The sequence below is a fragment of the Diplotaxodon limnothrissa genome, linkage group LG3, assembly GCF_057381915.1.
Source record: "Diplotaxodon limnothrissa isolate DT_005_m linkage group LG3, D_limnothrissa_male_GT1.1, whole genome shotgun sequence".
Lineage (NCBI taxonomy): Eukaryota > Metazoa > Chordata > Actinopteri > Cichliformes > Cichlidae > Diplotaxodon > Diplotaxodon limnothrissa.
Window position 1 is genome coordinate 51,219,300 of NC_140598.1, and position 24,111 is coordinate 51,243,410.

General features: G+C 41.9%; 1 protein-coding gene across 1 annotated transcript in view; it reads left to right on the plus strand.

The window, feature by feature from the left end:
- The first annotated feature begins 706 nt into the window (after positions 1-706).
- The window catches only part of stim2b (stromal interaction molecule 2b), a 58,848-nt gene continuing 35,443 nt past the window's right edge, over positions 707-24,111 (plus strand). Inside the window, exon 1 of the mRNA XM_085349544.1 lies at positions 707-1,874. Coding sequence (XP_085205670.1) covers positions 1,742-1,874 — 133 coding nt within the window. The 5' untranslated portion in view covers positions 707-1,741. The remainder of the gene's footprint in view (positions 1,875-24,111) is intronic.

Sequence of the window (24,111 nt, forward strand, 5' to 3'; positions counted from 1 at the left end):
AACTTATGGTTGGTTCACGTTTGTCAATGGAGTGTCTCCAGTCAATAAAGATGAATAAATGAAATGCTTCTGTTACAATATTTAGTTTTGCAGTACATTTTTGTGGATATGAATGTAGAAATGCCCGAAACAGAAGTAGCAGCCACTTTCCTCTCAGTAAAGCACCGAGTTTACTCGTAATAAACCCAGTATAATCCCTTAACGTCGCTTTGTTTCCCGCGCTAAACATCCTCAAAAGAGACAAAAAAAGATGCCATGGGAGGCATCCAATCAGATTCTGCCATGTTGGGACAGCGCAACCAATGAGAGCGCTCAGCACGGAGGAAAACTTGGCTGTGCCTGGAGAACAATGAGGCGGGCATCACCGAGACGAGAAAAACCCCGAAGTTTCTTTGGAGGGCTCCTCCGTGACCACCATTAAACTGCCCGAGGGAGTGAGTAAAGAGCGGGTACCTCTGCGTGTAACACCGGGGTGGTGCAACCGGGTGGCGGTGCTCGTCTTGGCTCGACAAGCTTCGCTGAATTTCCCTAAAAACAAAAACAAATCCCTCCCGTGGTGACCTGCACGCGGCAGTGGTTGGGGAAAATGAACCCCCCCTCCGCCCCGTCGTTGCTTCCTCTCCCGGCACTCCTCCTCTCTCCCTCCTCCTCCCCCGGCTCCTGATGTCAAACCATTTTGCATACCGACTTCCGCCCCGCTCGGCTTCCCTTCCTACTGGTCTGCATCAGCCGGCGAGCAGCTGATATGACTGGAGGGGGATACAGTATCGCGCCGAGCCATGAGAAGCTGACTTAAAAACTTCATTTGGAAAGTAGGCGGATGTCGTGTGCGACAGATACCGGTCGGAAAAGGACTAAGGGACAGGAAACGGAGCAAGAAGAGGCGCATATATATTTATATTTACATCTAATATTTTTACTTGATGCAGTGGGATTTGCTGCTTTCGTGTGAAGAGGCGGACCTACGAGACACTGCGAGTTCAATATGCTGAGGCTGTCCCCGGTGTTTGTATACTATACGTGGAAGTACAGAGACTATTTTCTTCCAACTCACTGCTCCACGTAAGGATTTAACAGAGCACTTGGCATTAACTGTAGCTCCCGGATATCCTCGGCTGCTACCATTTTTTGAGTCTGGTTTTGTTTTGGATAGGGAATTCCTACACATAGGCTGCATGTGCTTCCCTCTAATACACAACCTGGTCGTGTTTGGTAGCTAACACATATAAATACATAAATATATATTTTTGAATGCATAGATTTGGATATGGGGTTGTCATTTGTCCTGCCTCCCAGCAGACACCCCTCTGAAACAGCCAGTAAAGCCATTAGAGGCTATTAAAGTGATTTCTTTTTTTTTTTCTTTTTTAAAAGAAGGGCTTCTTTCAGGGTAGTTTGGCGAACAATGAACTATTATTTCGTGGGCTTTTTCCACGCTCCTGTGAGGTTTTGTGCCGGCAGTCAGTGACTGGCTCCTGTTTTTAGCTGTCAGTCCACTGCAGGATTATTATTATTGTTGTTATCTTTTGAAGTTCAGGTGCCTTTTTTGTCGTGACACCACATATTTTCCGCTCTAAAAAAAGACTAGATTTTTATTTTTACTGGGGGTTTTTTAATCGTTGGCTGTGTTCACCAGTCTGTCCTTTTTTTCTGGGGTATTCCCCCCACCACCACCTGTGATTTAAATCTCCATCTACACTGTCAGTCCCACGGATTACTAGATTTTCACCTCATTTCCACAATGAGTTACATCCACAGGGTAGTGAATGTATTGCTACGTGGACTCGTCATCTATGCGGTACTCGGCTTGGAGTGCTCTTACTCGAATGATCTACCCAGCCGCTCGTCTGATGCTCAAAACGTAGCCACCACAGGTAAGCGCAGTCCATGTCGGACACAAGTGTCTCTAATTTATTTACGCATGTACAGTGTTACCCCCCACACTCACCCCTCCCCTCCCTCTGTCTCCCTTTGGGAAAGCCGAGGAATGCCCTGCGCAGCAGCCTAATGGAAGTGATGCATCTTATGTCGACTGTCACCTCTCTGTCTCTTTCTCTGTTTCTCTTTTTTGAATTCCTCTCCTTTCTGTTCATTGCTGATGAATGCGTGACATGACAGGAATGCAGGCTGCACTCACATCCGTGCCATCAAGGCTGCTGCGATGACATGACAGGTGCCCTTATGGTGTTATAATGCACAGCATAGCTCTATAATGCTGTGTGTTTTGAGCCCGGTTGATCATTTCCAGAAGGCCACAGGTGACTAAACCCTCCCCAGCTAAACTGTACTGTTGACATAACCTTATTAGAGCAGGATTTCCATCAATTTGCATCCAGGCAATATTTTGAACCAGGCCCTTTTTTATACACCACGCTGTCCTGAACTGACAGCATTATAAAAAAGCCTTGTACTATTTCCTTCTCTGTTTGTTAGAGTTACCTTGACACAAGGACTGAAAGGGATGCTGAAGCTAATAAGCAGCACCTGGCCTTGTTTTAGGGCCTTTATAGTCGAGTTTAAAACGATACACCGGTTGGTTTGACTGCATACCTGTGTAATGACATAACAGTTTGTTTCTGGAGGCACTTGACATACAGGTAAATATATATGTATATAGGTGTTTGCTGTTTGAGCAAATATACATTTCAGTGTTATGTAACCGACCTCACTGAATCTGAAGGCTCATGTTGAAGAGCAAATTAGTAAGCTACAGTATAAGATATTTAGTGGTGGTTAGTGTTGGATTACTAAGGGGGTGGATCACTTCTTTTATTGTTCTTTGTGTAGTGGGGAACCCCTTGGAACCTAATAATTAAGTAAGTGACAATGATCTGAGTGCAGTATTATACTGAAGGCATCTGGTGAATTATACCTGGATAAGTTCATATAGATACTTTCATTGTGGTGTCCTTGCTAATGTATTGGGACATCCCAGCATAAATTGTTTATGGCTGTGTGCTGATCCTTGACCGTTTGTGGTAAGTCTCTGTTAACTGAACTGAGCATTTAAAGGAGTATTTTAACATTTTCAGAAGACTCCTTTTTCACTCTCTTGAGTGGGACCTGTTGCCAGGCAGTCGGTGGAATGTCCAGGAATAGTTGGGAGCCTTTACCGTCCACTTTTGTACACATTTAATCAAGGAAGATATAATTATGTCAGGATTATGTCACCGTTGGACTGACTCAGTTTGTTTCCATTATGTAGGCTTCATGTGAAGCTATGTGCTAACAGGCGGCTGGCTGACAGATGAGAGTGGGATAACTGTTTCCTCCTAATTTTCTGCAGAAAAAGTCCCCCACACATGCATTCAGATAAAAGACAAATTTAAGCAGATATTTCTTTATCTGGTTAAGTGAACAAGCTCAGGCATGTATTAATGGTTTGATTAACAATCAACCAAGTCATTCTAGACCAAAACAAAATATCTGACAAAAGTATATTTGCTGGGAAACTTCTGGAGCATGTATATGGTCAGGGCAATCAAAGTTAATCGATATTTTGTCACTTTGACTATCTTCAGACTTCTTAAGCCTGCTCAAATGAGCTTTGTCATCAGAACTCTAACAAGTTATGCACCCTACCGGTAACACAAAACAATTCAAATCAAAATGCTCTTTATGGGAATTCGCTTTGAAAAGACTGTTTATTCCCACTTTCCTAAGCTATGAGTTGACAGTCAAAAGGCTGACAAACAGGAATCAACCTTAATCCTAACTCTTGGCAAAAAATATACAGGAATTTCCACAAATGTCCAACTATTCCTTAAACTTAGTCTGGTAACGTGAGCGTCCAAAGGCATGAACAACAGATTTGACTGAAAAATAAACTCAGTCATATCTCTCTTGAAGTTATGCAGTCCTGTCACTGTTAACTACATGGCATTAACTTGTCCACCACTATAACTCTACATGGTAAACTATAATTTTGGTATGCTACTGTTCAGCAGTTTGTTTAACTGCTTGTAGTAAAAATAGTATAAAAAGGTATAACACTGGCTAACTAACCCAGCAGTAACATTTTCTTAAAGTTAGCTAAAAGTCATGAACTAATAATCAGATCAGAGAAGCTAAGGCTACTGAGGTTTTGTAGATATGTGACCATTAACCACGAGATGCTATCTTATCCACAATTTTGAAAGTGTGGCAATCATGATGACAAGTGAACAAGGCCCAGTCATACAGGTATAACCTTCTAAAATGAAAATGGGTACTTCCCAACCAGTTGGTACATGGTTGCTTGCAGTCATTATGAAATTGACTTCTAAAGCCTTAGTGGTGCAGCCCTAGAAACTATTTAGTGACCCCTGGCAACCATGCGTTGCTAGGGAAAAATATGTATTTCTCGACTGGTTGGAGAAAACCTCCTTGGGATTGCTGCAGTCCTTAGCAGATGGTTGTAAATTCTAGGATGGAAGATGGTGACACGTCTGCAAACGCTTGCTAGCTATTACTTGAGCGATAGTGAAACTATGTGACAAGTTGGAAATGGACTGGCTGCCTTCGAAGTAAAAGTTGCACCTTTTTGAAATAGGTTGACTGCAGCGCTGGGGCACAACTTATATTCATTTTCAAGTTTTTCTACCGCTTGATTAGAAGTTAGCAAGCATTACAGGCAAGCTGGAGTCTTCCATGTAAACTAAGGGAGTGATTGCAAAAGTCTGCTAGCAACCAAAGCAATCACAAGGAGGTTTTTGATGCAACACCCTCTTTGTTGATGTCCCCCAGCAACAGGTAGCAACCCCCAGGAACCACTCAACAACCATTATCCATGTGTGACGGTCCACGAGAAACCTTAATACATAGAATCCAAACAAGGTCTATTTACAGGGAAATTACAGGATTGTACCATTTCAGAGATGGGGGTTAGGATTCTTGCCCTACATATCTGATAATCCTTTACCAAATACCAAAACTTAAGCATATCATTTTACAGCTAATATTTGATGTTTTGTTACACTTTGTAGCCTTAAACTCCACCCTAGTTTAGTTATATTCCTCACTTGCATCTTCTGACATACCCTCACAGGTAGATTTTAAAGTGGAAAGTTGTCTCTGAGCCAAATGTTAGCATGAATTGTTATTACAATTCTTTAATCGCATGAAGCTTAATTTCAAATGTTAGCTTTTGGGCTTTGTCTTTGACTTTTTGCAATTAGGGACATTTGCACAAACTCAAAATGAGCTCTGTGCTATGTTAACAGAACACTGCTAGGCGCTTCAATTGAAGACACACAAAAAGCCTCATAAATAAAGGCAAATAGACTAATTTATATCTTTATTTCATCTGGTGCATCCGTGCATGTCTGTAAAACCTCCTGAAGGTATTAAACCTTGCCCCAGACAGCTATTAAGCATTCGTGACTGTTTACAAGTGTCAAGCTGCTCCTGAAAAATCAACCAGGGGTTTTACAGTATATTGATTAATAAGGCAAAAGCACAGAGGTCCTGTTCCACAACAGCATGACAGTGTAAATACGAACCAAGGGATGAGATCAGCTCTCTCTTCCCATGAACAAGAAAACTAATGAATATAGAGACGGTGGTGACAGGAAACAAAACCACACTGCTAACCATTTCCCACTCAGTACTGTGGAAAGGTCAGCTTTTCATTGAAAGGTCAGCTTTCCATGAAGGTGGCCTTTCGATAGTATAAGCTGAGGGAAAGCACATGCTATATGCTATTGCACCCTTTCACCTTACTGGTTCTTCAAAACCATTAATAATGCATTTGTCATTCACCCATTTACACACACTAACGGTGGCAAAGCTACTATGCAAACTACTTGCCTGCCAGTGGAAATAACTTTAGCTTCAGCCTCTTTTCCAAGAATACCTTAGGATGTGGAGACGCTTGGGATGAAACTGCTAGGCTGACAATTGGTAGATTGTTTTCCCTGAGGCATGACCTATCTCGGTTTCTATTTGTATGTTTAACAAGTCCCTCAAATGTCCTTGTTTTTAATGTACTTTTAATGAATATTTAAAATGCTTAGATGCAAAACAAAGGTGCATCACATTTTATTCTTATGATAGCTTTGCTTGCTAACACATTGTAACATTTGTAGTTTCCATGGAAGATGCCTAGTTGTCTAAAAACACTAACTATTAACCGAGCGGGCGTAAAACGAAAAAGTGCATCTTGCACGCGATCTACTGCAGCAGTCCGTTTGCAGCCAGCAACCACTCACAAGCCAGTTGGGAAATAAACTTTTTCCTCCTAGTGATGTTTGTCAGATGGTCAACGTGTGCTCTCTAGGCCTGTGTGACTGTGACCAGATTCCCATTTTGAGCCTAGAAGGAGACGTGAGTGACCGCAGTAATCTGGTTGTTTTGAGAATACTCGTTTTCCCTCATGACGGCTGTTTGCCATCTAGTCACTCGAGCGACGCAGTCTCGTGAGACTGGGGCCGGATTCACTTGACCCGTTGTCACCCTGATCGTTACAAATGCAAAATGGAAAAACTGTAGTTTAGCATGAAGGCACTCCAAAAGTTTGTTTAGGGAAGTGACTGGTTAAATATATAACCACTTACACTGTACATATTGTCCTAGCATGTTATTACATAAAAGGTTTTTACTACTTATATTTGTCGAGGCATATATAAAGCCTGTGCCTAAAGCCTTTAGTGTTTTCTATCAGCAGTGGTGATACAAGTCTGCTATTTTTAAACTGTTCCAGTGTGGAGGTAGGTAGTCCAAAAGGTTCGGGTTTAACTTCTGACTGGCCAGAGATGGGTTCCTTGGAGATTTGTGATTCCCAAAGACAAACCCAGAGGAACTGAGAGAGTAGAAATTGATTCGACAGTGACGGTGGTTAAGTGTGCAGTTTATCATGAGCGTATATTTAATAGCTCGTGAGCATATTTGTGTACGAGGAACCAGGTGTTTTCATATTGAGCGCCAGCATCATTGTTGAAGTTTATAATTACGTGATTTTAAAGTTACTAATGAACTTGTATCAAAAGACAAAAAGAGGAGATGAAACTAGGCCTGAACTAGTAATCACCAACAGTGGTGTTGCAGATAACCAGGGACACACAAATTGAGTTGAAGGTCATAGTGAACAATGGTTTTTGTGACGCATTTGTCTTTAAAAAGAGTAAAAGTACAATGTCCTGCAGTGCTTTGTTTGTAAAACAACACCTTTTTCCTCATTGTTGGCCTTTTCAGCTATGAGGAGAATCTAGTGTGTTATAAATCTATCCAAAATCAGCATGTTTTTCTAACACAGGCCAAATCCACACCAGGTCTAAACAATAGGAGTCATAAATCATCACTGGAAGCAAACTGGGTATAGATTTTTGGAAAGTCAGCAGAAGATGCAGTAAAAATGGAAGAGGTGTTTGCGAGCACACTCTGTAGAGCGGTACTGTGAATGTGGTCTACCCTTGTTTTAATAGTTTTGTGTATTTAGCGTGTTGGCATTTCAACAAACAAAACCCTTGTGCCTGCAAGGAACATCCAGTGTTGAAGTAATGTGGCTGCTCGCTGATAGCTGAATCTGATACAGGAAGCCCATTTAGTGTAGACTTTTTTTCCAACCTACAGATTGAGGTTAATTACGGACTTGGATGTATTGAAGCAATTGTGATTAGATCTCTGTCACGCCCAAAGCTTGGACAAGTTTGGAGAAGGTTTGCTTATATGGCTAAATCAGAGGTGACATTGGTTATCTCAGAGTTCAGTGGCTGCATTGTTAAAGAGATTTGCTTGGAAAGGAGGTTCGGCATTTGCCTATCTTGCCAGTGCTGGCTCAAGTGCTGCGCCAAGCATGACAGTTTGCATTTTATACTGCTTCCACCGCTGCCGGCTGGCCCCTGCTCTATCAGACTAACACGCACACTCGAGGAAAGACGGTCGAATTTGGGGGTTGTTCAGGGGGCTGATGACAAAATATCAGCGTGAATGTGAAATAAGTCATAATGTTCCTCTGTGGAGTACAGCTCAACACGCAAAGCCATTTCCATTTTTTGACAAGAACAGACTGTTCTGGAGGGTTTCTCTGGGCCAAAAAAAGAAGTAATACTGTTACCAGCCCACATAGTGCACTGATAGATTTCCACCAAAATGATCCTTTGAACACTTCACATTTCCATACTGCACTAATCAAAACTTGTATGATGGAAATGGATCAAATGACTGTGTGTAATGTAAAAGTTGCTCACTCTAAATTTCCTACAAGTCACCAGCTGGATTTAACTAAGCTAATTAAGACCCTTACATTGGATATTTACTTCAGTTAGTTTGTTTCAGCAGGCAGCAGGTTATTTAAGCCTAACTGATGCAGTGAGTAACTTGTCATGTCTTAAACAACCGCATCGGAAGATACATGGTTGTGTAAAATGTGTTACTCCATTTCAGAAGGGTCAATTTATTGGCTGGCATCAAGCAAATGAAAACACCAAACGAGATTCATCAGGCTAATAAAACTGGGTTAACTCTGAAACACATGATTAAAACCTCGAAGGATAGTTTTGAACCATCTTAGAAGAAGACATGTGGCTGAGGGTGAGATCAATGAAATCTTTGAAATAAAAAGAAAAATTAAAATCAGCAGTAGATCTCACTAGACTCAAATTTGGAGCTTTTCCACACATCTCCAAAAGTTGATTCTGTTCATCTGGACGTAGTGTTTTCAGTGGGAGAAACGTTTTGTCACTCATCCAAGTGACTTCTTCAGTCTTCAGACTGGATGAGTGATTCTGTTCATCTGGACGAACAGAATCAACTTCAGGAGATTTACGTACCTGGATGATTGAGCATTCATCAAGACATTTTGAAAAAAATACATCTTTTTGAAAAAAAAGACATAAGAAAAAAATACCACAGGGAATGGACGTCACCAACAAACCTCAACGTGATCAAGTGTGACGTTTTCAGCTCTTAGTTTTGATGCCATGTTGGCACACACAAAACCAGAGAAAGTTAACAACTAGGCGGGCTCTGCAGAGCACAATGTGTTTACCAATTAGGCATGACTAACTTAGCTTTGTACCAACGACAAGGCCAATTTGCACCTCTTTAACTGGATCATCAGTGTTGACGAGATATACCGGTTTTGGAGGGAAGGCGCTTGTTTACTCCAGCGAGGCAGTAAGCAGGTATTCTAACAACAGCCCCATGTATGGCATGTCGCTAGCATAAAAGTCCAAATATGCAAATACTGTTTTCAGATATCGCTGAAATACTTATCATGGTAAATGGCCTGTGTTTGTACAGCGCTTTACTAGTCCCCAAGGACCCCAAAGTGCTTTACACATCCAGTCATCCACCCATTCACACACACATTCACACACTGGTGATGGCAAGCTACATTATAGCCACAGCCACCCTGGGGCGCACTGACAGAGGCGAGGCTGCCGGACACTGGCGCCATCGGCGCCCTCTGACCACCACCAGTAGGCAGCGGGTGAAGTGTCTTGCCCAAGGACACAACGACCGAGACTGTCCAAGCCGGGGAACAAACCGGCAACCTTCCGATTACAAGGCGAACTCCCAACTCTTGAGCCACGATCGCCCTGGATCACTTTAACATCTTATTAAAACATTTTTTAAGTGTATTATTGTTGCTCACAGCGTGGTATTTTTCCATCTGTGTTGTGTTTACAGCGTGTATTTGGTGTGAAACAGTCGCAGCACTGCTCTGACACAAGTTGGCCCCTTGGCTTTTCTCAAAAGTGGGCAACTGCTGCCCGTCTCAGTTGGGGGCTTTAGGGTGGTGATCCAACCTAATGAGGCCTTTCACCAAACAAACAGACCCCTCGAGTGCATTTAAAATTTTAGCCACCATGCTTCCTGTTGTGGCTGTGGCTTTAGGGCGATCCTTTTTATTATTGTGGCTGTCACTAGAAGTCTGAGCTGGACGATTTGCTCTAGCGTGCCCGCTGTCAGCAGCCATGGTGGAGAACAGACTGGACTTGAGTGTAGAAACAATCAATGACCTGATTCACTGTAATCAGGGCATTGTTAGGCTGCTATTTCCTGTCAATTTTACTACCAACTATTGTTTTTTCTTAGATTTCTGTGTCTAAGTCGTTGTTAAAATTCCTCGTATTGCATATTAATGACCTTCTCTGAATAATCTCTGCTTTTTCATTTCAGTGTCCTCTAACTTAGAGATGAGGCTGAAACAAACCTTTGTTTCACAGTCTCGACTCGCTAATGCACACACCAGTACGTTCCAGATAATTCATTCATAAGCAGACAACACTGGCTGACTGTAAGCTGATTCACTTGTGCAGAAAGCGCCTTGGTGGAAGATGTAGGTCACTGTACTCAGCTGTACAGTGTTTCCTGTTGCGAGTGGCCTACAGTAGCAGAACTGTGCCCTCTCCCATCTCACAGGGGGCTATTGTTGTCCCCCAGCACCACACTTCAAGGTGTTGATCCTCTAGCTGGCATTACATGAGCTCTTGGCTGGGTGACCCCTGTGTGACAGATGCAACAGGCATCACTACAAGCCAACAAGCAAAGAAAAAAAAGCGCAAACACTGATGTGCATAGGCACCGTGTAGGAAAACAAATTTCTTGTTTCCCCTTTTATATCTCACTTCCTCTGTTTTCTCCTGCTGTTGTCGTGTAGTGAGATTTAGACTGTAGTGAAATGGTTAGAGGCTTTACAGCGAACTCTAAAAAGCATCTGTTTTAACCTCAAAGCCAAACGTTCGCTTGGTCTGATTGACTTTACCTTAAAAATCCTCGTGAAACAACATGAAAGGCAGTTTCACCTCCATGCTTTCGAGAATAAAAGGCTGAGAGCCTCGTTCTATTATGGGACTGTGCTGTGATAATACTTGTCGCCTTAATACAGGAAGAGGTCAATGCTGTGACCTTCACAGATGCAGTTTTCTCACCATTACAAGTTTTGCATGCAAAATTTTACATGATTTCGGTGAAAAGTTACTTGTGGAAGTTACACACAGATACTTCCTGTTTAGACCTGAAGAAGTTGGAGCTTTCATGCGTTAGCAGCAGAGTTCCCAATAAAAAAAAAAATCAGGGTAAATGCATCTATATATATAAATTTAAGAAGTATTTAAAGTTAGATATTGGACGTCAGAAGCACTCCCCTCTGATTTCAGGGACTTTCCCTCGGTGGAGGGCATGTAATGTGGTGGTGGCCTCGGCGCGAGGGGGCAAAGAGCGGTGTGGATTTCTTTGGTATGCTGCCCCCTCGCAAGTCTGCCTCCACCGACATTCGTGCTCTGACCTGTGCTCATAGCAAAAAATGATTCACAGTTAGAAACCAACCGTAACGGGCAGACTTAGATGCAAATCTGGAAATCATACGGGTGCCTGCTTGAGCACCTTTCAGCTTTTATTTCTGCCATCTCTTGCTTCCTGTTTTCTCCACTATTACCCTAATCAGCCATAACATCATCTACTGGTGCCTCGTGCTGTGTAGGCCCTCTGTCTTACTGCCTGTTGCATGGATGGATTGTAAAATAGGAAGTAGGGCTGCCACGATTAGTCGACTAGTCACGATTACGTCGACTATCAAAATCGTCGACGACTAATTTAATAGTCGACGCGTCGTTTGAAGCTTTGTAAGATCACAAATAGGGCTGCCACGATTAGTCGACTAGTCACGATTATGTCGACTATTAAAATCGTCGACGACTAATTTAATAGTCGACGCATCGTTTGAAGCTTTGTAAGATCACAAAGGACGCAGGAATGAGTAGTAGGATTTAAGAGTGTAATAACGGACTGAAACAGAAGATGGCAGCACTGCATGTACAAGGATGCCAGCTGCCGTTAAACCCCGAAGAAGAAGAAGCTGTGTCCCAGAATTCATAGCGCAGCCCAGCGCAGTTGTCAACAATGGCGGCAGCTAGTTAGTTTTAACTTTACTCTTATTATTCTTTCTGGGTTACAAAATAAACCTTTAACATATTTTCAGGCGAGAATGTAGCTGTGTAAACCTCAAATATCTGCTCAGTTTATCAAGACACCACATATTTTCAAAAGCTCTCCGACGTTTTCGGAGATGTCTGTTACCCACTAGCTCGTTAGCTAGGCGGGGGCAAGGCTAACTAGAGCCGTGAGAACACCGGACTCCCGGCAAATCGTTTTCAAACCCACCGCCGTCTTTCGCTAGTCAGGTTAAACATATATATAAGTCACTTAGATAACTTAAAAATGTTATTGTTTGGCTTTCTTTAGTATTTTATTTGTTCCTGAGTAAATCGGTTTGGCTGAGATTAAAGTTATAGTTTTTGCACAGCTAAAACTGTCAAGCAGACAGCTGATTATCAGAAGTGTGAGACGCTGGAGAATATACTCCGGTGTCCTGTTATATTTTAGAAAGCAAGGAGTTTATTAAACTTCACCGAAACAATCTGCAAATTTCATTAAAAATTAATAAACTACCATCTTGTCTTTATTTTTAGTTAGCACAAACACTTCAAGCTGTAAGCTAATGATAGTTATATAAGAGCAGATGCTGCTGGTGCAATAAGCTGTACGCTGTACGTCCAATGGATGATGATCTGATTAATCGACTAATCGCAAAAATAATCGGTGACTAGTCGACTATCAAAATAATCGTTTGTGGCAGCCCTAATCACAAAAGACGCAGGAATCAGTAGTAGGATTTAAGAGTGTAATAATGGACTGAAACAGAAGATGGCAGCACTGCATGTCCAAGGATGCCAGCTGCCGTTAAACCCCGAAGAAGAAGAAACTGTGTCCCAGAATTCATAGCGCGGCCCATCGCGGCCCTGCTTAGTTTCCAACAATGGCAGCAGCTGGTTAGTTTTAATATTATTCTTATTATTCTTTCTGGGTCACAAAATAAACGTTTAACATATTTTCAGGCGAGAATGTAGCTGTGTAAACCTCAAATATCTGCTCAGTTTATCAAGACACCACATATTTTCAAAAGCGCTCCGACGTTTTCGGAGGCATCTGTTACCCACTAGCTCGATAGCTAGCCGGGGGCTAGGCTAACTAGAGCCGTGAGAACACGGACTCCCGGCAGACCGTTTTCAAACCCACCGCCGTCTTTCACTACTCAGGTTAAACATGATATATAAGTCACTTAGATAACTTCAAAATGTTGTTTGGCTTTTTTCAGTGTTTTATTTGTTCCTGAGTAAATCGGTTTGGATGAGATTAAAGTTATAGTTTTTACACAGCTGAATAAACGTCAAGCAGACAGCTGATCATCAGAAGTGTGAGATGCTGGAGAATTTACTCCGGTGTCCTGTTATATTTTAGATAGCAAGGAGTTTATTAAACTCCACCGAAACACTCTGCAAATGTCATTAAAATTTAATAAACTATCATCTTGTCTTTATTTTTAGTTAGCACATACCTTAAACACTTAAAGCTGAAAGCTAATGATAGTTATATAAGAGCAGATGCTGCTGGTGCAATAAGCTGTATGCTGTATGTTCAATGGATGATGATCTGATTAGTCGACTAATCGCAAAAGTAATCGCTGACTAGTCGACTATCAAAATAATCGTTTGTGGCAGCCCTAATAGGAAGCACGGTCAAGCACCTCTGCTGCACCCTTTTGGTCTTTGAAGTATTTTAGCATCTTTTAGCTTGTTTTGGATTTTTCCTCCACTCTCACTGCTCTTATCAGCATTGTTTTATTATGCACCTTTATTATGTAAGATCGAAATCAAGTTTCTCCCACAACTCGAATAATCAAAAGTATAGAGTTCAAGCAAGCAGTTGAACTATGTTTTTACCCTTCATTTCTTGGTTGGGCCGTGCTAAGCTGGATGCTAATCTGTCTTGGCCTTACAAACGGCAGCATGTCCGGACTAACAGGTGACTTCTTTGGAGCCTATTTGGATTTCCTTTGATGTGGTCTGCGATGGCACCAGTTCGTATTGCACATCAAAGAGCTTGGTAAGAACTAAATCACTTACATGTGGTGGCTTCTTCTGTATCTACAGTACCAAATGGGTGAGTGGTTAGCTAGGGTGTAGGGTTTTAGTCAGTGCATTTTTCGGTCTGAGACTGTTGCCTCACTCTTTTGTTCTGAGAGGCGTGCAGTTTGTGTGAGACGAAACTGGCAAGCTGAGGCACGTGAGCGAGGAGTAGTAAGTGGTTATGCTGGTGTAACGAAAAACACATGCCTAGCTTCCTTAGTGTGCTTTCCAAGGTAGCCTTTTAGCCTTATAATTGCTGATGGCCAACATATTTGTTCTGTTGCCGGCCCTAATGCTCTGCTACATGTGTTATAGAAACTGAGGAATCGACTTGACAAACCAACTGAAGAAACCATGAAAGTTATGTCTTTTCTGCTTGAGATCACCCTTTCCCCCACAGAACTCAAGGCACACAGTTTATATCTGTGATAGGCCAGTATCAGGTGACGACTGGCTCTGTTTAGAAGTATATTCCTGCAAGTTAGAAATGCATCATGTACAACAGCGTCAGGTTTGATGGCAGTGGCTGGCGCTTATCTGATGTGTTCAGTCGAGTCTGAGTTTGATTGCTTATTCAGAGATTGGTGAGAGAGTTCAACTCACTTCCAAAGAAAGGAGTACTCCTTTCCTGGAACAAGTGGGGTAAAAACAACAACTGTCAGTAATCTTCAGAAATTTTATCAGCTCAGAATATGATAATCGGTACCTCCTCAGTAAATGTCAGATAACACGAAAAGAAATCAAATAGATAAACTCATTTTTCACATACGCCAAGTCCAGCTATGTGAATAAGATACTGGACCAGTATCCTATGTTGAATCTATACTTTTAGTTTTGTCTGTGTGTTACACCACATGCAAAAACTCCGGCTCTTTATCCAAACTGGGAAGGTGTGCTAAATAACTTTGCTGCTGTCTGCAGTGTCTCACTTATTCTTGGTGTCCGAACTTGCATCTGTATTTAGAACTGCTGAAGAAAGAGAAGAAAAAAGAACAGAAATAAAAGGAAAACGATCAGAGTCCTGTCAGACAGGAAGGCAGAGGACATACACAGGATGCTGGCCGAGAGCCAAACCTGATGTCTGCTGTCAGATACAAATCTTCCAGCTGAGACATGGCCGCGCTGCTGCGGTGACAGAAGAGCCCCACAGCATTAATCTGCCGCTTTTCAGAGTGAAACTAAAAGCGTGCGTGTCATTTTGCATCGTGCGTGCAAACCCTGCAGCTTATCAAAACAAACCAGCATTTAAGATGGCTGTAAAACTTTTGAACAGGATGTTTCAGTGTTCCTTTCATTCGCAATAAAGTCACGTAAAATCCGTCTCATCTGAGCGTGTGCAATGGCCAAAGCTAAGTGCAGGAATGTGAGCTCCATCGAGATGAGGACGAGTGTTAAACTTCTGTATGTTACATTCAATTCAATTCAATTTTATTTATATAACGCCAAATCACAACAACAGTCGCCTCAAGGCGCTTTATATTGTAAGGTAGACCCTACAATAATACATACAGAGAAAAACCCAACAATCATATGACCCCCTATGAGCAAGCACTTTGGCGACAGTGGGAAGGAAAAACTCCCTTTTAATAGGAAGAAACCTCCAGCAGAACCAGGCTCGGGGAGGGCGGGGCCATCTGCTGCGACCGGTTGGAGTGAGACTCACGCGCTTACATTGATGCCACACCTTTATTGAGCTCATCTTTACAAACAGGTGCTTGAGCTGAGTACATCATGTTTGAATAAAACCACTAATTTACTTGTTAGTAGTGAAACATTTTACTCACTTGTGTACACACACCTGAGAATGGCTCGAATTTCCACAAGAAGCAACATGAAGAAGGTTTTGGTGGAGCAAGGTTCTGGTTCTCCCTGGGATGGCGTGGGCTTCCTTTGGACACTCCAATTTCCTGCGGCAGTCGTAAGTCGTCCTTGTTAATTGGTTAATTGGTGATTCTGAATTGGTCGCAGGTGTGGATGTGGAGTTGCCCTGCGGGGAAGGACTTCAGCCCACATTAAAGTTGGATCAGCTGTAAAAAATGGATGTATGGGTTTTTTTTTTAAATTAAGAAGGCGATTAGGTCAGATCAGATGATTTTTTTAGGTCTGATTATATCTGATTTTATTCTGGTGTGACTTAAAATCGGGTCTCTAGATTTTCTCTCTGACTCTTTGTGAGCTCTGTATCTAAATTCCTCAGTTGATTGCTCAGCTTTGATCATCAGATTCTGCTGCTGTTTACTTGTGCAGATCTAGCTCTTTCTTGGTGTTATTTTGTTACATTAATTTTCTTTCTGTGATGAGGCCAGAGAACATGGTGTACCATACCTAAATAAAGTGCTTCTCAAAACTCCACTGGGAAAGTCTTAACCCCCAGTTTTCCATCCCTTAGGCCATGTCACAGACCCAGGAACACTTAATCCCAACTGGGATTATGCGGGATGCATCTTTTGCACGCTGGTGTGCACGACTTGGATCGTTGTGATTGGTCACCTTATGCACACATTCTATGCTTCATTCGAGTCAACGTTATATCCAGAGGAGCGTGTCTGAAGCCGGGCCGGCTAATTAGGGCAGCGCTCGGCCTTTTGTCTTTTCCGTCTTTCCCTTTTTCTTTTCTTCTTCAGGCCGGCTGCATGTATCACACGTCTCGTGTTTGAGGCTGTTATTCAAACATTCCACGAACTCCGGGGCGCAAGTAGCGTCTCCTTTTCTGGAAGTTTTCCTCTAGTTTTCTTCCCTCCTTTATCTGCCCTCTTTTTTTGAGCTGTGACCTAAGCAGAGGATTACTGAAGCCCATTAAGGTGGCTCATGTGGGTCCATCCCAAACATAAATGGAAATGACTGGGTTCAGAAGGTCAAAGACAAAAGGTCTCCTCAACCATCTTATTGAATCAAAGATAGAAAGGTGAAAGTCTTTTTGCAAAACTGAAGTTGCAGAGTGTACAGTGTTGTGCAAAAGTCTTGAGCCATTCCTCGTTTCTTTATATTTTACCAGACTTTCTTGTAGGGCTGCTCAATTAATCGAATTTTAATCACGATTACGATCTGGGCTTTCAACGATCATTAAAAATGACTGAGCCGATTATTAGCCCCTCCCTCATTTATCCGCGACACCTTAAAGGCCGGTCCGTGAAAATATTGTCGGGCATAAACCGGTCCGTGGCGCAAAAAAGGTTGGAGACCGCTGATTAAGAGGACCCGAGGGAAGCTCGGAAAGCTAAGCAGAAGTTATTTGGAGAGGAGAAAGTGACTGAAAAGAGAGGTTAAAAAAAAAACAAAAAAAAAACTTCAGTGGTGTTGTACACTATTTTATATTATATTTTAAAGTCATTATTCAATACATTGTTATTGTTAACCCTTTAAAGCCGGTCAAAGCAGCACGCTCCGTTTTGTGTAACTATTTTTAAATCCCTGTAGAACCTGAACCGTGTAAGCTAGCGCAATAATTTGTTTTGCATATGAAACCAGAGGAGTTGTACTTACATCTGATGCCATCAGCTTGTCCTCGGTCACGGTTTCCTTCCACATATAGCTTTGCAAAAATTGCATAAAAAGCGCTTGCAGCAACAAAAATATAATATTCCAGAAACACGCTTTGCCGATCCGATCAGCTGTTCGTAACACTTCCCACAATGAAACAGACGTCAGCGCGAACTATCACATGTCGGCCATTTCCTCCCCGAAACCGGAAGTGACGTCATTTTCGCGGAAATGTAGTTTTTTACTTGTAGGCCTTAAAAGCCTATACTGGTCATGTTTGACTTTTCTGAATAGTTTCTGAGATGCTTAGAACTCGAATTGCACTGCTGGAAATAGTTTATTTTGATGCACCTGCTGTTTTCTTTGCAAATTTGCATCATAGGATTGTTTTTTCGTTTTTCCTGCAGTGTATATAAAAATTGCTGTATCTCCAAAATAAAACTATGAAGACACTCAAAATAAACTTTTTTGTATTTAAAGTTTTAAGGGATAAACCTCTTAAATTTCTCCAAGTAGAAATATATGCAAAAAAAAAAAAAGCAAAAACGATTTTCAATTTTTTTTGTAGTTTATTGCACTTTTTTGCAATTAATGTAGTTACTATGGACTTAATGCATACATATTATTAAAATATGGGCTATAACAGTTGTATAGCAACTTGAAATGCTCCCACAAATGGCACTACAGCATGTAAAAAAATAATATAAGCTCTGGCGGACTTGGTTCTATAGTAGGTCTTAAAGGGTTAAATAAATATCGTCAAATAATCGAGATCTCAATTTCAGTGAAAATAATCGTGATTATCATTTTTGCCATAATCGAGCAGCCCTACTTTCTTGTAATTGTTTTTTAAATGGTCTTGAGGAATAGAAGAAGTTTTGTGTTTAAAACATTACTCACAGCAGATGAAACATATCTGTAAGTCATGTCCTTAAGAAACAGGAAAAAACATCCAGCAAAGCCCTGACACAGGACCTGAAAGATGCATCTGGCCCGTCACTTGATCCATTTACTGTTCATTGAAGCTTCCTCAGAAATTGTCTCAGTGGAAGTGTGGCTGTCAAGAAGCTCATTAAGAAAAGGAAACAGGAGAAAAGACTGAGGTAGGCCAAACTTCACAAGAACTGGACGAAAAGTCAGTGACAACAGGTTTGATGACCTTTAGGCTGTGATCAACCCAAATATTGATTTTCAAGCTAATTAGAATTGCCATATATATTTCCATGTATGTCTGCACATGCTTCAATAACTCATTTCCCATTTTCCAAGCAAAATATAAATAAATGACTTGTGGACGGTACTGTAGTTTTCTTCTGTGTTACTTTCAAACAAAACTGGCTCTCGGTAGGCAAACAATGCTGCACAGCACTGCTAGTGAAAAAAGAAAACAAAACATTGTACCAAAACCAAAAAATAGACTTTATTTAAGAGGTGGGTGTGAGTCTGAGTCTAAAAAGTAAAATCTGCATTATATCTAGTGGCCAAGCCTGATTGCATAGACGTCTATAACAATAACACTGGTACTGGTCGCTCGATTTGTGAGCACAGGAAACACTTTCCTGATGAGCTTATGTTCCTAAATGTTTTAACACTTGTTAAATACAACATTATATTAATTTGGCAAATTATCTCATTTAGAGTGAAACAGACAATGAAGTACGGTTTGCTTCACGGCTGTCTTGTGGTTTTGTTTTTTTTTAACTCAAATTCACCTTTTTCTGATGTTTGAACCATGATGGCGACGACCTAAACTCTCAGCTGGCGTCTTAAGAATGGAGCTCCACAAACCAGTAGGTGATGTCGCAATCTCTGTGTCCATCTTTTATGTACAGTCTGCTCAGTCAGACTGCAGATGTGCATGTTGGAGTTTTGCACTCGCTGCATTGCTTCACTGCGCCCATGCTTATCCACCTCCACCTGCACCATCTTTTGTTTCCACTGCTTCGTGCGGGTGGACGGAGCTGCAGTTCAGACATGTTAAACGCCTTTAGCCGGGACAGCGTGGAGCTTAGTGTGAGGTTTTCCAAGAATTCGTCGAGGCTACATGCGTAACTCCTTTTTTGTGTAAGCGGTTCGTGAACAATCTGAGTCATCCTTTAAAAAAAAGCCTGTCATTCACTTGTCACTCCCTACTTGGAAATGAGTTAATTATACAGTCATGTGTGGCACTTTACTTTGTGTTTGTCTGCCATGCCCAAGGCACCCACAGGAATGTGAAAGCATACCTGTCAACAAAACATCAGCTCAAACATAACAAAAGCCTCAGAGCCTGAGAAATAAATATTTCTTAAATTATTGCTTCTTCCAGGGGGAAAAAAAAGTAGTAGAGAGAAAGTCTTGTTTAATTATTGTATCTAGTTTATTGTTTATCCGGTTCGTTCCCCTTCTGCTGGCCAAATCTCAATTTTAAAGTGCTTGTTGAGTAAGAGAGGTAGGTTTTTAAGTGCATGTCTGCGATGCGTTCATTTTAACAGCTTGTGCAAAGCGAGAGTAACACACGAATACTTTCTGTATCTCGTTTCTTCCTCTTAACTAACCACCTCTCTTCCTCTATCTGGACTAGTGGGTGGCATTTGTAGGCAGCTAATGATATTTGTGTCTTATTAATGGCTGCTGATGAGCTGAAATGGTAGACTCTCTAGAAGCTTTATTTACTTGCCTTTAATACTGACCCGTCAGCTTGACTTATGACACTGCCATATGGGCAGTGGATACAGGGGACATGCCTGGTACACACTGACATCACATTGCTCCTTGCTTTTATACATTTTGAGCTTCTAATAGGTGTGTTTACCTGTGCACAAAAAAAATGGTAATAAAAGGGTTCGCAGGGCGGGGTCAGACATAAGGAGGCGCCCCTTGCAAGCAAGCAAAGGCTGTCTGCAGAAGTTCACGGCTGCACAAGACATTAATAAAATAGAGCAACTTATAAGGGTATTCTTAACATGTCATTTAAGAGTTTGATGCGTTGCCAGCGGATCAGCTGAAATGGCCGTGGCAGGTTTCCGTGCGGAGGAAGGTGCATGCATGCACTTCACAGAATGGCCGGAGAGCCGAGCGACACCCAAGCAGGAGGTCACCTGAGTTCGTTTTGTAACTGGTGTTGTTAACGCTGGAGCAACGGGGTCATGTACATGTAGCGAAATATGAGCGCAGAAAGAAACCGGTTAAGCAAGACCGCGGGCCTGCTATGCTGAAGTGTCCACGAGCAAGCTGGCTTTCTCCTGGAAATCAAAATTATGAGAGGATTTTATTTCATAGACTGGAGAACTATCTGGGATCTTTTTGGGTCAAATTAACAGAAATATATATTTGTAAAAAAACATTTGAAATCCAAACTCCACCAGTTGCCCCATCCTGATATTCTGCTAGCTTATCTACAGAAGCTCCAGTAAGTGTTATCTACATCTGAATTTATTGACTCAGTAGCACAGTGGAGATATCTTGCAGACAAACAAACATTATGTTTACACTCAGTGTTTCCCACCAAGTGTTGTTTGTATTCTGGAAGCCCTACACACATGTTGCAATTACCCCCTCTGTTTTTTAGTGTCCTACTCGCCTTACTTGCCTTTCTTTGTAAAAGTGTTTGCACTTTATTGAGGTTAAGTTCACATTTATTGAACAGTTTCTGTATTTGGAAATTGATCGTAACTTTTGCATCATCGCGTATCTTTAAATGTTCTTCTTAAATTTTCTTTCTTCTTTGGGATTGTTAGTAAATAGTTAAAGGTGCTTTAAAATGAAACGGCAAACTGCAATTTTGGGCATCCAAGTAAAGAAATTTGCACTTAATTTAGTGCAGCGTGTAGTACAGGTGGGACCAAATCAATCATTATATCTTGCCGCTTCCTTTTGCGCTATATTAAAAATACACTGATGGCAACTATCATTATTAAAACATGGAGCTATTTCACTCATCACAACCACTGTTATTGTCTTGGTCCTGAGCCTGTGGACTCAGTGGTTTTGGTTTTGATTATTATCTTATGTTTCAGGTTAATTGTTGTTAGGATTTCCTTGTTCTTAGGTTTGGTTTCTGTTTCGCTTTGTCTCGTCAGCTCTGATTTCTCCCACCTGTCTCCCATTCCCCGATTGCTCCTGTGTGCATATAAGCCCCGTGTTTTCTTCTGCTTGTTACTGGGCCGTCTGTGTTACCTCCATGTGTTCCACCCTGTATGGTTTCCTGTGAGTTCTGCTTTCAGATTTGTTGGTTAGATTGTCCCAGTTTAGGTTTGTTCTTAGTTTCCGTCTGTCCCATCTCTGCTCTGTCTGAATTATCACCTCATGTAAATAAAGCTCAGTCATTGCGTCGTCAGTGCCTGCGATTGGGTCCTTTTCCCTTTAACCCCACACGACTGCTGCCTGCAGCAGTGACAGTTATATCATTTATAGCCCAACTGATGTAAGACTTTTAACACCAAAAAAAGAAAGATATTCCCGATATATTGGCCGAAATCCTTTCCTTTTTCAGACACATTAACCATAAACAGCTTTTTAGTGTAGCTATTTAATATGATTGATATCACAATATGAATGTTTCATTGCCACCATAAGGAGTACTCGTTCACGCTCTGCTGGACTCTTCTCGAATCAGCTAGTTGTTTTTACTTTTTTTTTTTCTTTGTTTTTGGCCAACTGGGAAGTTGTCCCCTGGTGGACAAACTATGCAACATCAACAATCATAACCTGGTTGCAGGGTGTTTCTCCTGTCTCTTCTTTACCTTAATCTTTACGTATCGGCCGTTATACGTACTGATAAATTGGCATATAGGCCACTGAATCAGGCTCTTTCTATGACTCTTATCAGCTAAATTAACCGAAAGGGAAGAAAAGTTAACTAAGTCACAGCACAGAAGAAATTCACAGGGGGATGATGTGCAGCCTGAGAGCTGAGGTATGACTTGGAAGTAATGAAACTGAACAACGATAAAGACTCACTGACGTGAATAAATACATCATTAATGCTGTTCTCATATGTTAATGCTCTTTAATCTCCTGTTACACAGATACGGTGATGTGTCATAGATGATTGCTGTGTCATGTTACAGATATTGTGGGCAGTGCGTCCTGAGATGCTCATATTGTTAGTTACTGCGTGATTCTCATGTTCACAATAAGGTAAGCAGGGAGCTGGACTAGTGCTCTCTCTCAGCTGTGCTTGACACAGCACATGCATCACGTGACTGGAGGGCAGGGTGGCTCACTCGGGTATAAAGCGGATGCAGGTTTATGCTAAGTCCGATTTTGCCAGGTTATTATCACAGAAGTATCTGCTGTAGTTGTTTAGGGAGTCATATTCTATGACTTATCATTCACCTCTAGTAGTTGCATGCTATGCAAAGTGTTGGCGCAGTTTAAGCAAACATTTTTAACTAAATGTGTCTCAGTCAGGTTTATTAGCGTCTCCTCAGCCTTTGTCATCTGAGTATCTGAGATGACAGGAGGCTTCGACGCGAAGAGGCGCACGAGTGAGCTCGCTCTCGTCTGCTTTAGCATGCGCCATGTTTGCTCTCAAGCCTCCTTCCCCGTTACTTGATTGCGCCATTCAGACACATCGCTGTCTGCTTGAATAAGAGTTGGCCGAGGTGTGTGTCTGCACTCCAGAGACAAAGGGAGACGTCAGCGTGTGAGCGCAGGACGTGGCTGAGGACGCCGAGAAATCTCAAGCAGTTTGTGGGAAAGAAGAGGCCGCTTCAGCCCCCCTTTGGCTCCCCAGAGTCAAATGTCAGGCCCATCACGTCCTGCTATCTTAATTCCCCACTGCCTCTGCACACACCCAACCAGCTCCCAGATACTCTTACACTGAATCTTGGCTTCCTCATCCAAGACCAAGTTTGACCTGTCTCTCAGGTGGAGATCTCACTCTGGGCTACGAGGTGCTGACGTGACGCACCGCTGGTACTCTTCCTGTGTAACTGAACTAAAGCCTGTCTGCAGAGATCAGAAGTATACGAACTAAATATTGATTGTTATGTATTTCACATGTTTTAAGTGTAATCCTCAAGGGCTTAAAGGGCCATGTTGTGATATGCAGTCTGGTCCGTGTATAAGCAGACGCTCTCTATTAGCTCCCCTTCTTTACATCAGCCTCTCGTCCTTATTTATTTGTCAAGAAATCTGCAGCTCTCTGCCAGATCCACATCTTCAGTGAAAACAAATGTGTGTGTTTAGAGCTAAGTAATATCTTAAGACAGCCAGGCGCTTCATTTTTTTTGGCAAACGCTGCTTAAACAGTGGATTTGTGGGCGACTATTTTAAGCTGTGGAATCAAACACACTATGAAAGCTGCACAAAGATGTATGTGGGATTGACTCAAATCAAGTGGTGCAGCGCTGTGACTCATATCATAGAGGTCAATGGGACAGATGAGTAATACTTAAAGCCGTTATAGCTGAGGCATTATTTGGAACTGCATGTGAGGATGCAAGGTGGTCTGAATTGGACAGATCGGGCGTTGAACAGACGTTTTTCAGACTTTATGTCTGATTGAGCCAGTTTTAAGAATAGATTCTGTACAGGCCGCGAGTCCTGCCTCCTATAGACTCCACCTGGGTTTCCAGTATGGGGAAAACATCTTACACATGAAGTTTTCTGCAGTGAGGACGATTTCAGACCACGCCTGGACCCCTTTCACTCCGATTTAGTCCAAAAGCATCAGGCGAAAACAGCTTTTGTTAAGGTTTGCTATTTACACAATGCTCAGTAGGTTATAAAAGTAGCTATCTTGATGGATCGTGTG